This window comes from Sycon ciliatum, chromosome 9 (assembly GCF_964019385.1).
Source record: "Sycon ciliatum chromosome 9, ocSycCili1.1, whole genome shotgun sequence".
Taxonomy (NCBI): Eukaryota; Metazoa; Porifera; class Calcarea; order Leucosolenida; family Sycettidae; genus Sycon; species Sycon ciliatum.
The window spans coordinates 11607113-11632336 of NC_088651.1; the positions used below are offsets into that span (position 1 = coordinate 11607113).

The following is a 25224-nucleotide window of genomic DNA, read 5'->3' on the forward strand; positions in this document are numbered from 1 at the left end:
GTCTTGTCAGCAGTGAGTATACGCACCTTCTCCGTGGTGCAAAGGCAATATCTCTTCGTTGCGGGGTTGTAGGAGCTGGCCTTGTCCTTGATTCTCCAGGACAGGTGATACTCTTTGTCGTCGTTTTTCTTTTTCCAGAGGTGTTTGGAGAGCTCCGTGTTAGTGCGGTACTTTTCGTGGCGGAAGGACATCGTGTGGTTGTTGTATCTTGTTTTGAACGTTGTCTCTGCTGAGCCGATGTATGTCCTTAGCTCATCCTGGCTGGTGACGTGTGCTTCATAGATGATGTGAGAGGCCTGGCAACGTCCTTCCATGGGGCATTCCTGCTTTTTTCTACAATTGCAAGGCTTTTCAGGAGGTTCTTGTATCAGTTGCCGCTTGTTGTGCCCACTGATAATCGCTGCGATGTTGGGCATACATGAATAGCTAACCTTCACGTTATGTCGGTTGAAGATCTTTTTCAGGGGGGTGTTTTTGAAATGCCGGTCGATCATTGTGAGGAAGGCAGCAGCGACGTTTGTTCTCACGCTACGGCTGAAAGGAGGGTTGAACCATGTTATTTTTCTTTTTCGTGTACTAGCTCCAGTGCACCCCAGCGCTGTTGAGCCCTCTTTGCGGTGGACGGGACCACTTCCCCCTGTATATATATATATATTTTTTTTTTTTTACAAAGACCACTTAATGCCAAGCATGAGATGCAGCTAGGGGAAGCACGCACAACCTGAATCGTGGCAGTGGTGGTGAGGTTTAGGGAGCTCCGCCGACCTAGGGTCTCGACTTCATAGCCACCTAGACGCACCAAGAGTGGGTGGGGAGGGAGAGCGAGAGAGAGAGAGAGAGAGAGAGAGAGAGAGAGAGAGACAGAGACAGAGACAGAGAGAGAGAGAGAGAGAGAGAGAGAGAGAGAGAGAGAGAGAGAGAGAGAGAGAGACAGAGAGAGAGACAGAGAGAGAGAGATAGTTGGCTATTTGCGATGCGACTTTTTAAATAAAGAAAAAAAACAGCACCAGCAGATAACCCTTCAACTATGGCATCTGTCTGAGTAGCAGCGCTTTGTCTGTAAAGTTTTGTTTTGGCATGTGCTGTCCAGTTGTATCGCCTGTATATTTATGGTGCATGCTAATTTTCTTTCATTTTTCTCATCAGGGACTTGAGCAACAACCAGATCACATCTCTTCCAGGCGAAATGTTCCTCAGTGTGGGGTTTGCCAGGTATGTTACCCCTGTTTCTTCCCATTATGGAGGAGCTCATTTTGGTAGAAAAAAGAGCATAGAGACTAAGTGACGCAGCCCTTTGATCAATACAAGTAAAAATGTGCAACACTCACTATCGCACACACACACACACACACACACACACACACACACACACACACACGCGCACACACACACACACACAAACACACACACACACACAATTCAATAATTACCCAATGCTGTAGTCAGCAAGCTATTTCGACCATAAAGGCCTTACCAGTACAGCTTCGAGCTAAATAGGGCGAGCTACCAGCCATTGTGCAAAGGAGGCACCACAGACAATAAATTTATAGATCATCGCTCTAGCTCCAGCGTGCTCAAACTACGAAACGTAGCCAGCATTGTAAGATGCTGCAGCAATAGAGCTGCCTACCGAGAGTGCTCAACAAGACAAAAGTCGAGGAGCATAATAACCAGTGCTGTAGACAGTAAGATGTTTCGCCAATAGAGGCCTTATTAGTACAACTACAAGCTAAATAGCCCGAGCTACAAGCCATCGTGCAAAGGAGGCACCACTGACATTAAATATATAGCTCATCGCTCTAGCGCCAGAGTGCTCAAACTAGGAAAAGTAGCGGGCAACGCGTGGTGCAATACAAAAACTATAAAACAATAATGCCAATCTACAGACGATAGCATGTCCTGAAAGAACCGCTAGTGTTTCAGTCCCGTAGAACAGAACTTTGAGTGGCGAGTGGGGTCTTGGCGATGGCAAAATTCGGGCTGCAGTAGCACCTGAAATCCCAAGACACAGGTTTAGGCCGCTGGATGGTTTTGCAGGCCAGTCTCCACTCCATTGTCCTTGGCTAGGCTGCAAGAATCATTGGTGTGCCATTCTTCCACAGTTCAGTTCAAAAACTTTGACAATCATTTTTTGCTCTTATAAAGTATGAAGATCGGTGGAAATCGGAAAATAAATTATACAAAATGGCTTCTTAGGGCATGGCAAATTGTTCTGTGAAGGTTTCGGAACAAGTGGACCAGCCGTTACGGAGTTAGGGATTTTGGCCTCTTTCTGGCCTTTTTTCCTGGTTTTGACTTTGCCCAGGAAGCCAGTGGCGATTTATCTTGCCTTTTTGGCCTTGTGGTTATGAATGCTGTCTGCTGACCATGAAGTTGTGGGTTCAAATCCCAACCTGTTTTACACTCAAACTTTCTTTCCGCGTTATGTTGGTGAATCAAGTCAAAGAAGGTGGCTGCCCCAAACAACTTGTCGAATGTTGTTTTTGGACTTCGCGCTTCCTGCCGACTGAGTGACACTTGACTGGCTCACCCCATGTGAACAGACACACAATACTGAAACTGTGTGAGTAGAAGTCATTGGGCTGTACCTAGGTGTTCAATACAGGCACATTGTCGGATCGGCTTCTTGTTGAGAATTATTTTAGTACTTCACGATCGTCAATTTATAAACTATTTGGTTACGAAACAGATTGGGACTCATGGCACGCTTCAACATTTACCACGGTTTCAACTTGTCGTCTACATCGATACAAGCAAGAAGTTAGTGGTTTGTTGTAAACCAGACGTGCATGTAGAGGCGTGCATGAGTTGATATTTTCCATGCTTTCGCGCAGAATATGTTTTCGAGTTCTGAGCAAGTTTTTCCAGGCACCATATATGGTAAGACAGGAAACTCCCCGGGCGATCGCCAGGCCTGTCAATGTTTTTGAAATTGACTGTAGAACATTTACGATGTCCTCAAACCATCTCTTGCTTGGCCCTTAGAGGTTCTTCTGGAGCTCACCAGACCCTTACATTTTTGCCTTCGAGAGACTGCGGCCCGCTACACAATAAGCACTTCAGTAATATGATGTCCTCCTTGGGTCCGACATTCCCCCCCCCCCCCCCGCCTCTCGACACACACACTTGCTCACGCACAAGCACAAACACTCACCTCCAGCCCCCCCCCCCCCACACACACACACATGTACACACTTATCCTTGTACATGTACTTGCTCACTACTAAACCTGGTCACATGGGGAGATGGGGGAGAGACTCAAGGAATCTTGGAAAGATGACTCTTGGCCATTGAACTGCCCAATGGCCGACACCCCTGAAATCACCAAACTATGGGTGAACTTGGAAATGATGCCACTTATCGCCTCGCCACACCTCAGTAAGTGGGTGAGGACAAGGTGTAGAAAATATGGATTGATGGCATCAGGGTAATACACACACACACACACACACACACACACACACACACACACACACACACACACACACACACACACACACAACCTCGACATGTCAAAGAGCCTTGGTTGTGATGGCATACCAACCCGCCTACTGAAAGAGGTAGCTAGTTCACTTGCGCTGTCCCTAGCAACCCTTTTTAAATTATTGTATCCTTCGAAAGTTGCACTATCCTGCAAGAGTGGTGGGACGCCACAGTCACCCCCATCCACAAGAAGGGCAGCAGAACCGATCCCTCCAACTATCGACCGATATCACTGTTCAGTGTAACGTCGAAAGGGCAAGAGAGGATAGTTACTGACCAGATCTCCAAGCACATCCAACCTCACTTCCCAACGGCCAATCACTCCTTCGGCCAAATGACGCTACCACACAGCAGCTATCATTTAACCCTTTTACCGCTATGAGGGTGTGCCATTCAGCCACTGGACAAAAATGCTAAAAAGTAAGGCAAATAGCCAACTCCTCGACTTTATGGTCCTGGCTAGTGGGCCTGTGAACTGTTGGGAGATGTTGGCCAAGACTACTACCATCACATTGACTAACTTGATTATAGTACCCAAAAGGAGAAGCAAAGCGTCATATAGACTCACAAGTTTCCCCAAATTGCGTAAAATATTCACTCAGTCTCTCTCTCTATCTCCCTCTCTCTCTGTCTCTCTCTCCCTCTCTCTGTCTCTCTCTCTCTCTCTCTCTCTCTCTCTCTCTCTCTCTCTCTCTCTCTCTCGCTCTCTCTCTCTCGCTCTCTCTCTCTATCTATCTATCTATCTATCTATCTATCTATCTATCTATCTATCTATCTCTACCGATTTGTGTTGAACGATGTGTATATTCCATGTGAATTTCCCAGCATCAATGTCAATCAAATCAACCTCAAGGGTAATCCGTTTTTTAGGAGTGCATTCTGCAACTTGACAGTCCTGTTCGAGAGCCTGTCTCTTGCTACGAAAAAAAGCAGGGCTCAGTTGATACCAACCTTCCTCAGTCACATTGAACCTGCGGACCTGGAGCTCAGGCTTACTCAGCATGCAAAAGGTAGGTCCCTTGAATTGTGCTTTACATCATTACTCTAGTGTACCAGTATTATTTTAGCACCTTCAACTCTTCGTTTGGCCCATGCTAGACATTAAAGACACAGAAAATACAACGAGACAAAGCCATGAGAAATAGAGGCCAGGTGTTTCATCCGTGACATTAGTTGTTTTTTGGAGTTTGAGAGTGGGTGTTGCAGGCAGTTAAGGGTTGGGCATCGAGTTAGTCATGCTGTGGAGCATTGCATATGTAGATAATTCATTGTAGTGACTACAACTGGCGGGTCTTGTGGCATAGCATGTACTCTTTACGACACCCCATTCCTTTTATGTATTGTGTTCTCGTTCTCCAAACTTGTAGATCTGATTGTGTTCGCGTAGTTGGGCCATATCCGGTCAGGTCTGCAATGACAGTAGTTGCTAGAGTGGTGCGAGGGCGACCCAGAAAACCCTCTGCAATGGGAGTCGCCATCTGCTGGAAATATTTATCCGTTATGATGTGAAGTCACACCCTGGAGTGCAGTAGAGAGTGTTTTTAGCTCTGCTTTTCAGCGGTATATTTTTGGTAACGTGAGCCCAGTGTTGCTAGACTTTGCAGTACTGAGCTCAGCGGCTATCAGTGTAGATGTCCAAGACTTGGCGATCCTGATCCAACTGTTGGCTCAAAGTCGGAGCCATCAGACCTTCATCAGACCATCATCAGACGAAGGCCGAGGTGGCAGGGCCTGTTGTGAGATATTGCGTACGATCAGCAGACAGCCTCGTTCCCTAGCTCTCTCTCTATCTCTCTCCCCCTCTCTCTCTCTCTCTTTCTATCTCTCTCTCTCTCTCTCTCTCTCTCTCTCTCTCTCTCTCTTTCTCTCTCTCTCTCTCTCTCTCTCTCTCTCTCTTTCTCTCTCTCTCTCTCCCTTTCTCTCTCTTCTGATCTTCCTTTCTCCATTTTTGATTATCACCAACTCCTCTCTCGCATTTACCTGAGTTTACAGTCTTCTTGTACCTTCTTGCTTTCCCGCACTATCTCTTTTTGTCGTATACTGGCTACGTTGCTGGCGATCCGCCATGGCAACGCTCGTACCTTGATTTGCTGGCCGCATGCTTCACTGCTTTGTTCTTTGAGTTTTCTCCATTGAGACAAGAGAGAAATATTTACCTTACAATAACAAATCATTGACTCTCACTGTTTATGCCCTTCCGGGATTGCACTGCCGCAGAGTTCGAGCGATTTGCTGACTTGCTGCAAGTCGCCATCATAAACCTGCAGGATGTCGGACGACATGACGAAGCGACTGCAGGGACATTCTGCACCCAATTGCAGCAGAAATTGGGTCCGGAGTTGCTGACCAACAACATCAGGCGACGATGTGACACAGGTGCTGAAGACTCTGTACCACACCTACTGCAGTGGGTGCTGCGGGAAGCAGACTTCCGCATGCAGACTTCCGCACGGAGGCGGATGAAACGCACAACATCACCAACACAACATTGGGCTCCCGGTCACCGCCATCCGCTAAGCCTTCCCGGTTCGGACCAGCTACGGCGTCTGCACTAGCAGTGTTGTCCACCAACCCTTGTGCGTACTGCTCACAGGATCACGCTGCCGCACAGTGCTCCGTCATTACTTCACTCGTGAGAAGGAAGGAAATCGTGAAACGGAACGGGCGCTGCTTCGTGTGCCTCAAGCAGCACCACCTGGCCCGCAACTGCCAATCAACGTTGAAGTGCGCCAAGTGCAGCCGGCGACATCACGTCAGCATCTGGGATGGCACACCAGCGCTTGCTGGCAAAGGCAAGTCTTTCGGCACGGCCACCAAGTACGTGCGTCGCCAGCCAAGGTCCCTCAACTGAAGCGGGCACATCCCCCGTCGTGAACACGGTCGGCAATGGTGGAGCCGTGCTGCTCCAGACGGCTAAAGCTACAGTCTGCTCCCTAGCAGACCCAACCCGCACCACCACTGTCAAAGTAGTTATGGACGGCGGCAGCCAGAGATCCGTCGTGGCCTATGATGTGAAACAGCAGCTCGGTCTACCAACCCTTCAAGATGAGTGGATCTGCCTGAAGCCGTTTGGTTCACACGAGGGCAGTGCTGCCAGCTGTGTGCAGATCATCCGTCTCCACGTTCAAAGTACCGATGGCGGGGTGATTGACTTGGACTGTGGTATGTCCAACGCTATGTGCCACCCGTCCACAACCAGCATCCGCATCTAGCCACCCAGCAGCACGCAGCGCTCGAGGGTTTCTCCCTGGCGGATGACAGCGCAGGCACTATCCAGTTTGACGTCCTCATCGGTGCAGACTATTATTGCAAGATTGCCACCGGTGATGTGCGGCGGAATGAGGGTGGGCCAACACACGGCTCGGGTGGGTCCTGTCAGGGCATCAGCCATTCCCTCGTGCAGCCACACCATGGTCCACCCAGTCTCACATGCTAGCTGCAACATTGTCACCTCGGAGGTCGACATGGATAAGCCGCTTCTCCATGCCGTCCAGAAGTTCTGGACCTTGGAGTCCATCAGAATAATGACCAACGAGCCCGAGGTGATGGAGACGTTTCTGCACACCATCCAGCTTGATGGTCGTCGGTACGTGGTCAATCTTCCATGGAGGGTGATGCACCGGATGCTACTGGACAACCACCAGTTGTGTGAACGCCGGCTACAGTCTATCCTGAAGAAGCTACGGCGGCTACCGCAAGTACGAAAGGAGTACAACGCAGTGATGAGGCGGCAGCTGGAGCTTGGGATTGTCGAGCTTGTGCCATCAACCAAAAGCGATGTGCCAGGCGACACACATTATCTGCTGCACCATCTCGTGATCCGAGAGGGCAAGAGCACCACGAAAGTCCGCGTGGTGTATGACGCCTTGGCCAAGGCAGGCACCACGCTATCCCTGAATGAGTGCCTCCACACCGGGCTTCCTCTCCTCGAGCACATTCCAGATATTCTTATGTGTTTCCATGTGAACAAGATCACGGTGACGGCGGACATTGAAAAGGCATTCCTGATGGTCAGCATTGCCATGGAAGACAGAGACGTCCTACAATTTTTTATGGGTCGATGATGTCAACAGCAATCATTCCAACACCTTGACATACCGCTTCACCAGAGTGGTATTCGGTGTGTCCTCCAGCCCATTCCTCCTGAATGCCACCATACACCACCACATGGATTAGTATGCTGTCGACAATCCACAACATGTCGAACAGCTCGTCAAGTCGCTGTACGTGGACGATATAGCCGGTGGTGATACCGATGAAGAAGCAGCGTACCCCTTCTACGTGAAAACAAAGGTGCGTCTCGCTGAGGCAGGCTTCAACTTGAAAAAGTTTGCTTTCAAATGCGAGCGACTGATGGCTCGAGCACACGGCGACGAAAGCGATGCGAGCTCCAGCGCAACAGACTGTACCACAGTAACCCAAGATGTGCAGTCGTATGCCAAGAACAGACACACTGGTCTTAGATGTCCGCGCTGTCTTCGTGACACCATCACCAAGCACCAAGCGCTGTCAGCATCATCCCGGATATTCGACCCACTCGCCTTCATCACGCCAGTGACGGTGGCACTCAAGATGTTTATCCATGAACTGTGCAAAGCCAAGCTGGAGTGGGACCAGCCGCTAGTGGGAGAGCAGCTGGCAACTTGGCGTACGCTCGTCACTGGTCTCACCACTGTGGAGCCAGTCAGCCTTCCCCGGTGGTATTTCCATGGCGCCAGTTCTCAAGCAACAGTGTCGCTTCATGGATTCTGCGATACATTTGTCAGGGCATTTGCAGCAGTAGTGTACCTGGTCAGCCACGGGAAAGGAGACACGCAAGTCCAACTAGTTGCAAAACACAGCCGAGTTACACCCGTCACGTAACAGTCCATCCCGTGCTTGGAGCTCATAGCGGCGCTAGTCCTGACCCGACTCGTGTCGTCGGTGCTTTCAGTATTGACTGGCGCAGTTAACATCGAGGAGGTCCACTGTTGGACGGATTCGCAAGTCGCGCTAAGTTAGATTGTCGGAGAGCAGCACGAGTGGAAGCAGTTTGTGGAGAACCGTGCACAATCCATCTGACGTCTTGTCCCGTCATCAGCTTGGCAGTACTGCCCGACTGACTCCAACCCTGCAGATTTTCCGTCTCGGGGAGTGAAGCCGAGCCAGCTAGAGCAGACCATCTGGTACTCCGGTCCTTTGTGGCTCGCCACTGCGAAGTGCAACCCCGAAGGAGCTCGTCCTCCTTCTACACGAGCAGAAGAAGTAATGGCCGAACTGAAGAAGGGCCTGCTGACAGCTGCCTTCTGCTCATCGGGGGTCAAAGGCACCGGAGATCGACTTCGGGCAGATTGTCGACATCAGCCGCTTCAGCGACGTCAACAAGCTACTAAGAGTCACGGTTCTAGGACTGAAGTTTGTCAGTCGCTTGCAACATAAGCCTAATCCCGAAGTTCACTCGGCAATGGCCACGCACAGTCGCTCTGGTTGAAGGATGTGCAGCGGTCAGTCGTCGGGGACCCCAAGTTCTCAAATTGGCAGAAAGAGTTCGAAATCTTTTGCGACGACTCTGGCATCTTGCGCTGCAAAGGTCGGCTCCAGAAGGCGACACTCACGTTCGAGCAGAAAGATTTCGTTATCCTGCACACCACACATCGGTACACTGACCTGATCGTCATTTGCGGCCACCGCCGAGTCGCTCACAACGGCGTGAAGGAGACACTCACGGAGCTGAGGTCTGCCTACTGGGTCGTTCGTGGTTGCCATTACATTCGGAGCCTGTTGGTAGCGTGCCGTGTCTGCAAGCGTCTCGAGAGCGTGGCGTACACGCCTCCAAAAGCTCCGCGACTGCCAGAATTCCGGACGACAATTGACGCGCCATTTACCTACACTGGCGTCGATTTTGCGGGCCTGCTGTACATCAAAGAGCAGAGTGCTGTGAAGAAGGTGCACATCTCGCTGTTCACCTGTGGCGTTACCCGAACGATTCATCTGGATCTCGTGCCAGATCTCTCCGCTGACACGTTTCTGGGCTGTTTCCATCGATTCACAGCCAGATTCAGCATCCCGAAGGAGATGAAGTCGGACATCGCCAAGACGTTTACGGCAAATACCTTGTGCGCACTGTTCGAACTCGATGGATTATCCTCTCAGCTTGACAGCAGGGCTGTAAAATGGTCAATCAACCTCGAGAAAGCCCCCTGGTGGGGTGGCTTTTTCGAGCGACTGGTCAAGTCCATCAAGCGCTGCCTCAAGAAGATACTGCAGCCAGCCACAGTCACTTACGAAGAGCTTCTGACCATGCTCATTGAGATAGAGGCGGTCTTGAACAGTCGCCCATTATCTTTTGTATCAACCGAAGAACTGGATGAGCCGCTTTACGCCGTCACGTCTGATGTACGGTCAGCGCATACTGTCCACGCCCATGGTGGACCCGGAAGATACAGAGGTGACAACAGTACGGCCGACTCACTATTGAAACGCCTCGTCTATGTCAAGTCTCTGATTGACCACTTCTGGTCGCTCTGAACATCGGAGTACCTGCTTTAGGTGAGGAACTCACATCGCACCGGGAACGCTCGTTGTGGCAGTGACATCGGGGTTGGTGACGTCACTTTTATCCACAAGCAAGGCGTGCAGCGAGGTTTGTGGACACTCGGCCTAGTTGAGGAGCTCCTGCCGAGCAGTTATGGCAGTGTGCGCAGCGCTACTGTCAAGTGCTCAACCAATGATGGTCATCCGTCACGCTTATGTCGCCCTATTCAACGTCTCCACCCGGTCGAGGTTATCTCCCGGGCCCAGTCTGCTGCTGATGATGTCGGCGCAGAGCAGTTGTCTACCGCTACTCCACCTGTTGCTGGTTTGGAGTCGTCCTTGGCGGCCCCCGCTCGCCCGATCCGTGCAGGAGGTCGGCGTGCGCAACAGTTGCGACACAGCCTCATTGATGCTGGCCGTGTGTAGGTCGAGCTGGACACCATCATGAGTTAGCTTAAACTTGTTACTGGATTATGCACAAGTCTCTTTTAAGTTATTTGTGCACCGCAGTAGTATAATGTGAATTTCCTTGTTTCTTTCTTTCCTTTGTTTGTCTGGGTGTCGACCTTACACTGATTGCAATATCACGTTTGAGTTGAGGCATGCATGGTTCTGATTGCCACAATTGGGGGGGGGGGGGGAGATATTGCATACGATCACCAGACAGCCTCATTCTCTAGCCCTCTCTCTCTCTCTCTCTCTCTCTCTCTCTCTCTCTCTCCCTGTCTCTCTCTTCTGACCTTCTTTTCTCCATTCTTGGTTATCACCAACTCCTCTCTCGCATTTCCCTGAGTTTACAGTCTTCTTGTACCTTCTTGCTTTCCTGCACTATCTCTTTTTGTCATATACTGGCTACGTTGCTGGCGACCTGCCATGGCAACGCTCGTCGTACCTTGATTTGCTGGCCGCATGCTTCACTGTTTTGTTCTTTGAGTTTTCTCCATCGAGACAAGAGAGAATTTTTTTCCTTACAATAATAAATCTTTGAGTCTGATTTTAGAAATTGTAAACCTGTCTCAGATCCTTGAGTGCAACCTCAAGGAAATTTTTTTACTAAGTAGACAACCTACTCGCCAGAAGGGGATAAGACAACAGAGTATACAATAACAAAACAGCAGGGAGAGTAGGGGCTGCAAAGCAAGCCTGTGCTGGTGAGGCAAGCCCATAACACCGACCTATGGTCTCGGCGTTAACGTGAGCTTGCGCACCATAGCCTAAAAGAAGGCTATGGTGCGCATGTTGGGGTGATTGGTGATTGGTGGGGTGATTGGTGGGGTGATTGGTGGCAATAGTGGGGTGATTTAGTGCGATAAAGACAAGAGAAGGTGAGGTAGAATGGATAAGGAGAAAGAGAGAGAAAGAGAGAGAGAGAGTGAAAGAGAGAGAGAGAGAGAAATAGAGAGAGAGGGGGGGGGTGTTACATTCCCACTCACAAGAACACACAGTTGTGGAATGTATTAGGATTATTTACAAAGAGAATAATGGACGTGCAAAGTAACAAGATAGCAAGAAGAACAAACTCAGACACAGGAAGTCTGAGCTGAAGTGCGCATGCGCAGAGCATAGCGTGCAAGCAAACATGCGCAGAGCCTAGCGTGCTTACGCGCACATACAAACATAACAATCCTCCCCCTTAAAAGAAGCAATAGTAAAGCAGAGATAATTATGATCAATATTCAAATAACAGCCATAGCGTAAAGGTAGCAGTCACATCTCATTAATAAGCCTAGATGGTGACTTCGGTGCACGGGCTGATCGGCGCGGCGCAACAGGGTCTGCAGACGGACTGGGAAGTGCAGACGGTTCGGACTCGTTGGCAGCGTCTGGTACTGACGGCTGCAATGCACTATCGGGTTGAATCAAAACCGGTGTGCCAACATCACTGCGCGGAAGAACAGCATCAGGTGGCGCTGTAGAACGATGACGGAGATGATCTACATGGACATGTCTTTCCTGCTGACCAATGCGAACAATGTACGAGACCGGACCTAGCTTCTGTACAATAACGCCAGGTAGCCACTTAGGCCCGTTGCCGTTGCGAGTGTTCAATACAAGTACAGTGTCCTCCACCACGAAATGACGACCTTGACCTGGCTGTGGCCGTGCTTGACGTTCACGCTGTGCAGCTGAAAAGTTGTGCTTTAAGCGTGCCAACTTGGTGCTCGGTAATTTCCTGAAGAGCAGACTAGCTGGGGACACATTCGTTGATGAATGGGGCGTGTTACGATACATAAACAAGAAACGGTGCATCTGGATCTTCTCAGACACATCCGAAGGACGGGACTTCAGAGCACGCTTCAACTCCTGGACAATGCATTTGACTTGTCCATTACTAGCTGGGTGGTACGGCGGTGTACACTTGTGAACAATACCACTCTCACGGCAGAAACGCTGGAACTGGTGTGATGTAAATTGAGGACCATTGTCACTCACGAGGGTCTTGGGTATACCAAACGTTGCGATAAATGTTACCAAACTGTCAATCGTCTGCTGAGTAGTGGCAGTGGATCCAAGCTTGTATGCGTCGATCCACTTAGAGTATGCATCCACGATGACGAGATGTGAGGATCATGGGCATGCTCGTTGACAGCACTGACAGTTGCAACCTCTTGTGCGGCTGTCAGGTCCATAGGCAGGCGTGACAAGCAATCTGCGACAGCATTGCTACTACCAGAAATGTGCTCAAACACATAATCGTACTCACTAAGAATGACAGCCCAACGCTGTAAACGGGAAACAGCAGTGGCAGATAAACCATACTTCTCACCAAAAATGTGCAGCAATGGCTTATGATCAGAGCATAGAACAAAAGAGCGACCAAACAAATAAATGTGTAAACGCTTAACTGCAAACACAATGGCTAAGGCTTCACGCTCTATCTGCGAATAGTGAGCCTCTGCCTTAGCAAGCGAACGGGAAATAATAGCATACAGGCCTACGGCTGCCATCAGCATACTCATGCATGAGACACATGCCAATGCCGTAAGGCGAAGCATCGCACTCAACGACCAAGTTCTCATTCACCTCAAAATGAGCTAGCACTGGGGCACTGGTGAGCATACGCTTTACCTGAGCGAACACCTTCTCACACTCATCTGTCCAGTTACACGGAACACCTTTGCGGAGGAAGTTGTTGAGCGGCTTCAGAACACTGGACATGTCGGGTAGAAAGCGGTTGTAGAAGTTGACACAGCCTAGGAATGACTGCAACGCTTGAACATTCTTCGGTGCTGACGCCTTCAGGATAGCCTGGACCTTGTCCTGATTGGGCTCGAGACCGTTCCGGCTGATGCTGTAGCCCAAGTAGCGTACACGATCCACGCGGATAGCACACTTCTGCTTGCGAAGACGCACACCACGCTCTGCTAGCCGCGCTAGCACCAACTTGAGTCGCCGGTCGTGCTCTTCGACATCGCACCCAGTGATGAGAATATCATCATAGAAGCAGACGACACCAGGAATGTCGTGCAGAATCTCATCCATTGTCTTCTGCCAAATTGCTGGGGCACTGGACACGCCAAACGGAAGGCGCTGGAATGCGTAGAGACCTCGGATGTGCGGGTTGATCGTGACATTGAAGTCCGCGCACGTGCGAATGTCCCGATTCTGCTTCCTGACAATCACAATAGGTGAGGCCCACTCTGCTGACTTGACGGGCTTGATAATGCCTTCTTGCTCCAGCCTGTCAAGTTCCTTATTGACAGCAGGACGCAAAGCAAATGGCACGGGTCTGGGGTTGCAGCACTTGGGAGTGGCACCGTCGTTCAGGTAGATCTCAGCTTCACGATCACTCACTTTGCCCAGATCATCACGAAATACTTCAGGGTGCGCATCCTCTGCTGCTAGCTCACTCGCTGCAGTGGCGTTCACCCGGTTGAACATACTCTGCCAGTCAAGTCTCAACTGTGATAGCCAGTCGCGTCCCAGCAGCGGATGGCTGCCTTCACGTACTACGATGACCCACGCACGAACATTCTGCGCGCTGTAGCGTACATCAACATCTGCTTCGCCAACAATCGGCAGGACTGAACCATTGTAGGTCTTCAGTCGCACAGAACATTCACGCAAGGCAACATGTGTCCAATGTTGCTCCCATACGTCTTGCGGCACCAAAGTGTACATGGATCCGGTGTCCACCTCTAAATCCAATGGAGTACCGTTGATCTGCACTGTGGTGATTAGCATGTTCGATGTTGGCTTCCCAGCTGACACTTGACCAACACGAAAACTATCAGACGCCTTGTAGTCCGTGACTTCGCGCACATGATGGGCGGCAGTCTGCGACGCTGATCCTGACTTGCAGCACTTAGCGAAATGACCTGTCTTGCCACACTTCCTGCATGCCTGTCCCTTAGCTGGACATGAAGTATCTCCGGATTTGTGTCCCTTGCGACCGCAGCTGTAACAACTGACACGTGTACGAGCTGCTGGGTGGTGTCTGCCTTGGCCCCTGGCCTTGCCCTGGTGCTGGCCTCTCCTGGACGTAACTGCACTGACAGCATGATCACTCGCGGACTCCGATGCTCCAGCTCCAGCAGAAACAGTACGACTAGTCATCATCTGAGACTGTGACTGTGCATCCTCCCAGACGCGACAGAGCTCCAATGCTCGATCGACTGACAACGACGGCTCAGACAATAATTTTTTCTTCAAGTCAACATTCCTCACCGTTGCTACGATTTGGTCTCGGACTGCCTCATTGGTCTGGCGAGTGTTCTCAAAGGAACATAATCTAGCCTGCTGCCGCAAACGGCTTCAGAAATGCGCCGTACTCTCTTCTGCTTGCGGAACCAGCTGGCGAAACACATGCCTTTCGTAGGTAGGGTTTGCTGGGGCTGCGAAATGCGCGTCCAAAATTCGCTTACATTTCAGGTACTCGTTATCATTCGGGGTCCTCTGCTCCTCTGGCAGAGCATCGTCAGGGTCAAGTAGGTCATCAATAATGTCTTGAACCTGTGGTCCCGCAAAGTGCAACAGCAATGCTCTTGAGCGCTTCTTGTTCGAAATGTCCTTGCCCACTAAATAATACTCAAAAGACTTCACCCACGTCCGCCAACGGATGGACACCTGGGAAGCTGGACCTGACGTATCAAAACTCTGAAGACGCTTGTCGTCTTCCATCTTCGTCGCCAATGTTACATTCCCACTCACAAGAACACACAGTTGTGGAATGTATTAGGATTATTTACAAAGAGAATAATGGACGTGCAAAGTAACAAGATAGCAAGAAGAACAAACTCAGACACAGGAAGTCTGAACTGGAGTGCGCATGCGCAGAGCATAGCGTGCAAGCAAACATGCGCAGAGCCTAGCGTGCTTACGCGCACATACAAACATAACAGGGGGGGGGGGGGGTGGAGAGAGAACAAGAAGAGAGCAAAAATATATTCAAAGGCAGTTCAGATGTAGTGAACATTATGCAATGCTTGGGGGGGGGGGGGAGCTTCAGGATGAAAATAGTTCTGAATTGCTAGAGGGAGTCTGTGGCCCAAAGCCACGGGCTTCGGCGAAGATGGTAGTGGACGTTCGCTTTGAAGGATTGTAGGCCCTTAGGAGATGGTGGTTTGGTGAAGAGGGAGGATGGCAGCGCGTTCCAAGTGTTGATGATGTTGTATGGAAAGGCGCGTCTTAGGTAGTTAGGAGCGCCTGGAAGGAGAACATTTTGCAGTTGGAAGGGGTGTGAAGAAGACTGTTGGCATTGTCTCCGGGTTACAGGTGCGGCATGGTGGACGACGAGAGGGGGACCATGGATCTCAGCAGATGAGGACCTGGTTGGCCCAGTAGCTTGTAGACGAAAGTCAGCGCCGCCACTGTCTGTCGGGCCTCTAGGCTCTGTAGCAAGATGTAGGGTCCCAGGATGTGGAGGGCACGCCTCTGCACTCGGTTGTGTTCAAAGTTAGTGGGAGCAGCTCCCATCCAGACAAGGGGAGCGTACTCCAGCAGGGGCCGGACAAAGTCGTGATACACGGCCAGCATGCCACGACAGTCCAGAACACGAGCAGCTCTGTAGGAGGCCAAGACATGAGTTTGCCCTGGCAGCAACTGACCCGAGATGGGCAGAAAAGGATAGCTTGGATTCGACCATAACTCCGAGGAGCTTTAAAAGGTGTGGCTGTTGTGGGATGACCTCCCCTCCAAAGTTTATTGCGGGGCCAGGCCAAGGCTGCTGTCGATGGCAGGAGATTCGTAGGAGCTGCGACTTGGATTTTTCAAACTTTTAAACATTCCACTTTGTTCCCCATGCATGTAACGCATTAACGGAAGCTTGAAGACTGTCAGCTTGTTGTATGGCATCATTGCGTGTATTGACGCAGGCATACAGCGTGGTGTTGTCTGCAAATGTTCCCATTTCAGACCCTGGATCCAGGCAGCTATCAGCATCATTTACATATACTAGGAACAGGGACGGTCCAAGGATGCTGCCTTGTGTCACTCCTGCAGACATCAGATAGCAATCGGAGCTCTTGCCGCCAATGACCACTTCCAGCGAACGATCTATTAAGTAGTCTCTAAGCCAGTCCAGGAGGGGGCCCTTCACACCGATGTTCCGCAACTTGTTTAGTACACCTGTGTGGGAGACTTTGTCAAAAGCCCCGGCGATGTCGACAGCAAGCACCTCCACAGATCCACCAAGGCCAGATGTGGCCGACCACTTGTGGTGTAGTCCCGTAAGTAGATCGGCTGGACCTACGCCTCGGCGAAAGCCAAATTGCCTTGGTGATAGGAGGTTTTGTCCCTCCAGAAAGTTCATTAACTGGCGGTTGATGATGGACTCCACGACTTTGGAACATATAGAAAGCAGCGAGACTGGTCGGTAATTCTTTTCAGCGGATTTGGAGGACTTTTTGTATACTGGAACTACTCGGGCAACCTTCCATGCCTGTGGTTGGTGGCCAGTACTGAAAGACAGGGAGAAGAGGCGTGCTATGGGCCCCTCAAGCTAAGTTGCGCATCCCTTGAGTGCCCTACCTGGGATATTGTCTGGTCCAGTGGGTTTGGAGGAGCTGAGTCTTGCCAGATGTCGTCGTACTGTGCCGGCCCAGAAATGGATCCTTGTGACTGCTGGAGTTTCACTGTCACCAGAGGCAGCAGGCAGGCTGTCCACTGATATGTCGGAGGCAAGACTGCATTTCTTGGAAAAGAATGAGCCAAAGCAGTTTGTCTTTGCCAGGTTGGTTGCGCATTCCTGCCCATGTACATCAATCAGGGTTGGGATATCAGAGGAGCGCTTTACACCAGCGACTGATTTCATCACCGACCACCACTGTTTGTCACGCAGATTACCCGCACAGAGCTTAGCCTGGACACCCCGTTCTCAAGCTAGGCGGGCCCTGTCGATCACAGTTGAGGCATGGTTGACTGATTGTAAAAATGTCTGCTTCAGAGGCTCAGAAGATGGAAATCTCCTCCAGCGCCGCCAGGCCTGTTCCTTGAGAACTACTGCGTCCAGACACACTGGGTTCCACCATGGAGGGTCAGAGGGTTTTGTAGTGTATTGCTTTCACGGAATAAATCGGTGCATCCCCACTAGAATTGTCTCTGAGATGACATCCCAGACCTTGTTGCAGTTGGTATGGGGAGCAGTAACTTGCAGCCAATCTACAGATCTGAAGTGTGCCCTCAGTCTCGACCAATCGGCTTTGTTGTAGCGCCATACTGTTCTAGTAGAGCTCTCCTCCTCTGAGGGAGAAATGGTACACAATAAATAGAACTGGGGAAAGGCTATAACCCTGTGGAACTCAAATGTTGGTGGAGCATCTCTGTGTTGGTGTGCCCTTGACCCACATTATCGGTTTAGCTTTTTGCAAACACGAATATTGGCATTCTCAAAAAGCCCCGGGACCCCAGTTCATGTTGTCAATGCCTTATATTCTCTGTTGCAAGCCTTGGAAAATGACATAATGTTGTCCCCGTGTGCTACCATCCACTGGTCACACTGCAATATTTGCATTTGTCATGCACCACTACTTGAGTACTTCACACCTACATTGCCAGCACATACCTTTGCACCCTTTTGCACTAAAATTCAAGGGTAAAAATGGGGTGCGACTTACAATTGAGCAGTGTTTCTTACAGGGTACTATCACGCACATGCGTGCCCTCTATTCACATCTGGAGACAAACTGTCAGCTAGAAACTACCGTCCCGTATTTCAAGGGTAAAAATGGGGTGCGACTTACAATTGAGCAGTGTTTCTTACAGGGTACTATCACGCACATGCGTGCCCTCTATTCACATCTGGAGACAAACTGTCAGCTAGAAACTACCGTCCCGTATCTCTGGTGCCACTTGCCTCCAAGGTATTGGATAAAATCGTTCATCAACAGGTTGTGGAGTTCTTTAATGGCCACAATGAGCTTTCTGCCTAGTAGTAAGAGACAACCGGCTCCAGTGGTCACCTTTCACCACTGCTGTCATTCACACTGACACTTTTGGATTTGCCTCATGATGCAGTCATTCACGCTTTGCACTGCCGCCATTCACAACTTTTAGATTTGCGCCATGCTGCAGCTATTTACACTTTGCTTTGTGAGTATATAAACCAATACTGATCCAGATTTCTCATTACTGTTTCTGATGACCGCTTAGTGCATGAAACTCGGAGTAAAAACACTTTCTCTGTCCTCCTATTGTTCGAACCAGCTCTACCACTCGGTATTGAGCACTGTCTTGGACAGCCTGGAACCTTTCTGTTTTACAGGTCGCTCCCCTGTTCCCAGTGCGTGAAACTCGGAGTAAAAACACTCTCTCTGTCCTCCTATTGTTTGAACCAGCTCTACCACTTTGTATTGAGCACTGTCTTGGACAGCCTGGAACCTTTCTGTTTTACAGGTCGCTCCCCTGTTCCCAGGGTTGAGCACTCTCCCTGGCAGTTCAAACTCGAGGATGGACAACCCAAGACCGCTACATCTGGACTACTCACTGAAAAACATTCCCATTACTTCAGAAGACACCTACACTACAAGGCTGATCGAGAAGGTTGAAAGCGTGTTGAAGCAGATGCGGTGGAATGCGTTTTTCTGCTTAAAAGGACCGACAACCGACGATCCAAAAGTAACCTATGACCTCAAGTCCCGGAAATGCTCACCCCAAGTCGATGAACTGAAGGCATTCAAGGACGATGCGTTAACAATAATTGAGATGATTGAGTTTCGTAGAGTCACTGATCCCTTTCAACAACAACTCCGAAGCGACATCCAGAAAATCAGAGCATCACCGGACATCATCGTGCCAGCTGACAAGACCAGAAACCTCTACGAAGTCAACAAAGAGCAGTACACAAAACTGCTGAGCAACAACATCACCAAGCATTACAAACCTACACCGGCACATACTTACGACCAGATCAACTCGGAAGCTCAGACAATTGCTGCGACGCTGGAGCTGGACGACATAATGGATGCATACATCACGCTGAAGGATCATAAGGACAACTTTTCCCGGTCCCTGCCATGCCGGCTCATCAATCCCTCAAAGAGGGAAATCGGAATAGTCTCCAAGTCTATACTCGATACTACTCTAAAACAGTTCCGCCCTCAGCTGCAGATTAATGCATGGTTTAACACGGCAGCAGTGATAGAGTGGTTCTCAATAATACCAGAGAAAGAGAACTGCATATGCGTGTACTTTGACATCGTAGATTTCTACCCCTCAATCTCCGAAGACCTCCTCCAGAGATCCGTCGAATTCGCCCGCCGCTACACGGACATCTCCCAGGAGGAGTGTGACATAATATTCCACTCCAGGCGATCACTGCTGTTTGGCTTGGAGAGGCACTGGGTGAAGAGACACAACGAGCACTTTGACGTGACAATGGGGTGCTATGATGGGGCTGAGGTGTGTAAGCTTGAGGGAGCCTTCGCCCTCGCCATGATAGCCGATGTGTTCGATGGCAGAGACGTCGGGTTGTATCGTGACGACGGCCTGGCTGTGTTCAGGAATGCATCAGGACATGAAGCTGACCAAATAAGAAAGGAGATGACCAAAATATTCAAGAACCTCGGACTGAAGAGCTCCCCCTGATCATGGGGTGGTGGCGTCCCACGGAAGCGGAAAGGTGGTTCTTGACCAGGGAGTTGTATGACTCCTTGTTCTTGACCTGCCCGGTACGTGAATCCAGTCGATTTTTTTTCGGACTGACGATAACGATACAGACAAACCTGAAGAGAGCCGACTTTCTGGACGTGACATTGGACCTGACCACCGGAAAGTACTGCCCTTACCGGAAACCTAACGACAAACCGGTGTACATCAACTGCCAGTCAAATCATCCACCTACAATCATCCAGAACCTACCTGCATCGATCAGCAGAAGACTAACAGGTATTTCCGATGAAGAGGACGTCTTCAGAGATGCGACTCCGACAGTGACGGGCTGAGGAAGAGTGGATACCAGGAGAACGTTCAGTATTTTGACGAGCGCAAAATGGACGAGACAAAAAAGAAGAATAAAACGAATCGCCCTAGAATATCATATGGTTCCAGTGTCTGCCCTAGGATTGTAGGACAACCGGGTACACGTGTACCTGGCGCAACCATTTCAACTGGGCTTTTACTTTTACGTTTACTTTATACCAGGCGTGGGCCATCCCCTGTACATAGGTGCCACCATTTTTCTTTGTTTCAATAAAATAAAAAATCTTTGGTTTGTGCTAAAAAAAATCTCAACCGGGTCGGAGCCGGGTACACATGTACCTGGCGCTGTCTCACCAGCCGAGTCACATTTAACTGCTTGGTTGATTTATTTTAATTCGGACAATAAACGGGAACTAGGCCCAATGATATAAAGGCGAATGGATAAGCCGCACTTAGAAAAGAGAGGACAGGAATTAGAAAATTACGAAAGAAGAAGACGTATCTGACACATACAAGCCATGTAGTCAGGTTCGAAAGCGTAAAGTACCTACAGGGTCACAGGTGACCCGGTACTGTATTTTCAACCGGGTCCAAGCGCTGCCCAACCGGGTGGATTACCCAGCTCACCCGGCGCTGGAGCAGACACTGGGTTCAACCCACCATTTAGCAAGAACATCGCCACCGATGTCGACATCGCTTTCTCCAGCTAGTGGCCAAACACTTCCCCAAAGGCTCAAGCCTAAACAAAATCTCCAACCGGAACTCGGTAAAGGTTGGCTACAGTTGCATGCAGAATATGGCCACTATCATCAAACAACACAATAACACGATTCTACGACCCAAGAAAAAAGCTAACGGAGGTGACAACGACACCAGGACTTGTAACTGTCGGGCGAAAGACTCATGTCCAATGGACGGAGTGTGTCTAATGGAGAGCATCGTGTATAAGGCAAGAGTCATCACAGGTATGGAGAAGAAGGAGTATACTGGATTAACAGCAACAACATTCAAACAACTCTACTATAACCACCAATCCTCATTCCGCCACAGACAACACAAGAAGGACACCCGCCTATCGCAGCACGTCTGGACCAAGACGGATGAAGGGAAGGCATGCAGCATTCAATGGGCGGTACACCACACAGCAGCGGCGTACAGCAACAAAAGCAAAAGGTGCAACCCGTGCCTGGCGGAAAAATTGGCAATCGGGCAAGCACCCAAGCACCTCTATCTCTCAACAAAAGGAGTGAGCTTGTGTCAAAGTGTCGCCACAATAATTGGTACTACCTTCTGAACTTCAAACCATCCACAGCCATCACGTAATAAGTAAGAGACAGCCGGCTCCAGTGGCTGTCACCTTTCACCACTGCTGTCATTCACACTTTTACTTTTGCATTTGCCTCATGATGCAGTCATTCACGCTTTTTAAAACCTACTACTAGCATAACTTACTACTGAAGTCAATATAATATCAGGAAAACAAGGCTACAAGGTCCTTTTCTTTACTATAATATGGCTCAAACGTGAATTGGGGGGGGGGGGGTAATCAAGTGCGACTAAAAATCGGGGAAATATGGTACTTCTTTTCTCTTTCTTTCCTGCTGTTGGCTTCACTGTAAAGTGAATTTTGTTTGCTACTTTTAGCTTGTGTGCCAGTTTTCTCCCGGCATTATCGAACAAGGTCTACATTCTTGGTGGTGCGAACACACAGTATGATCATTTACTCGCAAAATACTAAAACCTCTTACTCTCTTGTTGCAGGCACACTATGCAATCATCAACCTTCATCGAGCGGAGGAATGGATCAGCAAATCCTGACATGTGAATCGAATGGTGATCAAGTTTGCATGTATGAGAATAACAGTAATATGACAGTCGCTTGTGGCGTCGGATGTATAACTTATCCGATATGCAAATACAACCGTGCAAGCAGTCAGTACTCCTGTATCTGTGGGAAGCCATTAGGAGGAGTCACAATTAACGTTACTATGCAGTGTGATCGTGAGTGCAATTGTGATTTCTGATTTCTGATTTCTCTATTGGCAAATGACTCAAGTTTGGGATAAACGCAGCAGGAATACCACTAGTTATCACTAACTCAAAAGCTGCAGGACCTTCACTACGTTTATGACTAACTGTCAACCCAATTAACAAGGGCATAGACAGTCAGCATGTGCGATGGCAAGGAAAAAAACTGAAAGGGAGCGCTAAAACATGCAATTACTAATAATTATAAAAGGTTTAATAGGATAGTGAGCCAATTAAATTATGCCATGGCGAAAAAGGAGGACAAAATGTTACGACGCACTCGCTGACTGTATGAGATCTGGTTACGTTGGTGGACAGTTAGTCATAACTCGTAACATTTTGTCCTTCTTTTTTCAAATATATTATATAAGCCCATCGCGCAATGACGACATGGGGTCACAGCCTGCCAGGCGCTTGCCGAAATGTGGGCACTACAGTGTTGTTACAATTTCTTGGATTGAAGTGTTGAGCTTCGGCCGCTTGAAGAATAAAGCAAGGAGGAATTCTTGTCTTTTCGACGAGCTGTTTTCGCTTCTGTAGCAGCGGCAGAGTTGCCCTCTTTTTCTTTCACTTCAGTATGGAGTTAATATTAACTAAGGAGATTTGAGCTCCTTCACGGCAGAAAGCTATATTTTGAACTCTATAAAATTAGGTGATATCCGCGTGCGAGAACATATGGGGACACTGTCTATCAGCGTGCTAGCAAGGAACTGCAACGCTGATAAATAAAACATGCTGCGGCTTGAAAGTGTGCTTCAACGCGCAACTAATGCTGGCTGAAAAATGCAGGGCATACAGGCAGTGAAGATGGTTTGTGCCAACAGATCATACAAATTGTTTTCAACCACACCAGTTAGAAGACAAAACTCCTTCACTTGCTTAATGGCCCTTTGGACATGAATTCTGACAGAAGCAATGGTTTTGGTTGCTATTACATCTTGCGCCAGCATTTGGTGAGCCTTTGTGTTAAATGGTAGGATGTTCAAAAAAGCATCGTAGGGAGCCAGGAGGTCCGGAAAGTTGAACCCCTTGTCCGCCATGACACGCTACCCGAACTCCAGCAATGAATAGCCTATATCAAACAGTTCACTGTACTAACAGCATTGAACACAGCCCCGCCAAATTCTGCAGTGATCGACCTTCTCTCTGGCGGAGCTAATCCGATCGTATGTCATCACTGTGCTAGTCACTATGGCAACGTGAGCCTACAATTGGCGATTTTGCAAGATTGGCTTATCGTATGGAAAAAACAGATACGCCATCCGAACTGATTTCAAAATGTCTTTCTTCTGGACCCTACTATAAAAAATCGATACACTTGGCCTTTAATAGACCCATTGCGCAAACCCATCTTTAGAGTGCATAATGTCATGGAAAAGTGACAAGCTTATCGTATGGAAACGAGAGATATGCCATTCGAACCGATATCAAATTGTCATTCTTCTGGACCCTACTTGAAAAATCGATGTACTTGCCTTTTCATAAAAACAAAATACATGTTTGAATTCTTTTATTCTCACGATGGCCTGTGGCCAATAAGAGAAAAATAATTACAGGCACGGGGATCAGATACAGAGAGATCAAAGTTTAGCTGCTTGCTGAGGCAGTAGCGAGGGCAATACTAATTGGGAGTTAATCACGTAGGCTGGGCGCAATGGAGCTATAGATGTGCTGAGCAATGTGAGCAAGTACATACGGAAGAGATGACAAGTGGTAGGATGTTTGCTTTGAAATCTCGTCTGGGGTTGATTTGCCGGATGCTGGGTGGGATGCTATTAAAGAGATCAAGAGAAGCATAGATGGGGGAGTCTCTTAGCCGGTTTGTACGTGTTGTGGGTAGCTCAAAGGTTCGGGGGAACCTGAGCGTGCGAATGGGTTGTATTCGGGGTAGGTGAATTGCAAGAAGGTGTGGTGGTGCATATCTATGATGCAGGCTATGTGTAGTAGGCTGATTGAGTGACTGACCGGAGAAACAGCAATTATAAAAGGTTTGCAGTGCAGTGCCTTAGTCATTTCTTTCCACAATCAGATTTTCCAGGCAACACCACACGAACCCATCCAGTAGCATCTCAAATCACTGATTGAATGCATCAAAGCCAAGCACAGTTAAAAATTAATAATCACCTTAAGGGACCAATGATGCATCAGGCGAAATAGCACGTCATAGTACATTTGAGACCAGCAGGAAGAAGATGACAACGTCCACTAATTTGGTATCTCTGCATACGGATGTGCTGTGTGTTTGACTTTGTGTGTCAGCTATGACATCAAACCCTGTGGTTCCATGCCTAGCATGTAGGTCAGAACCATGCTGCAAAGTTTGAATGATGTCGGTTGAACGTTCGCGCGGCAAACCATACATCTTCAAATACTCAAATACGTAGTATACCTTCCACCATTGAAATTTCGAATTTCTCGCTGAGAGGGGTAGCTTGCAACCTCGATATGGCTTGTTCCAGGCATGCTGTGAAGCGAAACCCTGTTGAAGTGGTTTCAGGATCTGCCCTGCAACTGCTACAACAAAAAATGATTCTATCTTAGAAAGCGTGAGACCGCGAATCTCGGGTGAATATTGTATTTCAAGCCTTTTTAGACGAAGATGGAGTTTTTTTTCAAGTGGAGATGGACGTCGCGGCAAAGGACATGGTTTCCGACTTCTGGCGTATGGTGCCGGAAGCCAGGGATCATTTGTCCAGTCAGGTCGGCAGCCTAACCGTCGGTAAGCTTGTGTTTGGATCCCGTTCTGCTTGATGTGGTAGTTCGCAAACAATTTTGATAGAGCACAAAGTGAACTCTGCATCGTGCGTACGGTATTTTATATTCAGAAAATCGCAAAGCGTCTTT

The 25224-nt window shown here is 49.1% G+C and overlaps 1 protein-coding gene across 1 annotated transcript in view; it reads left to right on the forward strand.

Moving 5' to 3' along the window:
• Window positions 1-25224, forward strand: part of LOC135824255 (uncharacterized) — a 371974-nt gene that overhangs the window by 311277 nt on the left and 35473 nt on the right. Inside the window, exons 17-19 of the mRNA XM_065336986.1 lie at window positions 1147-1212; window positions 4309-4493; window positions 22114-22353. Of these exons, the coding sequence (XP_065193058.1) occupies window positions 1147-1212; window positions 4309-4493; window positions 22114-22353 (491 nt within the window). The remainder of the gene's footprint in view (window positions 1-1146; window positions 1213-4308; window positions 4494-22113; window positions 22354-25224) is intronic.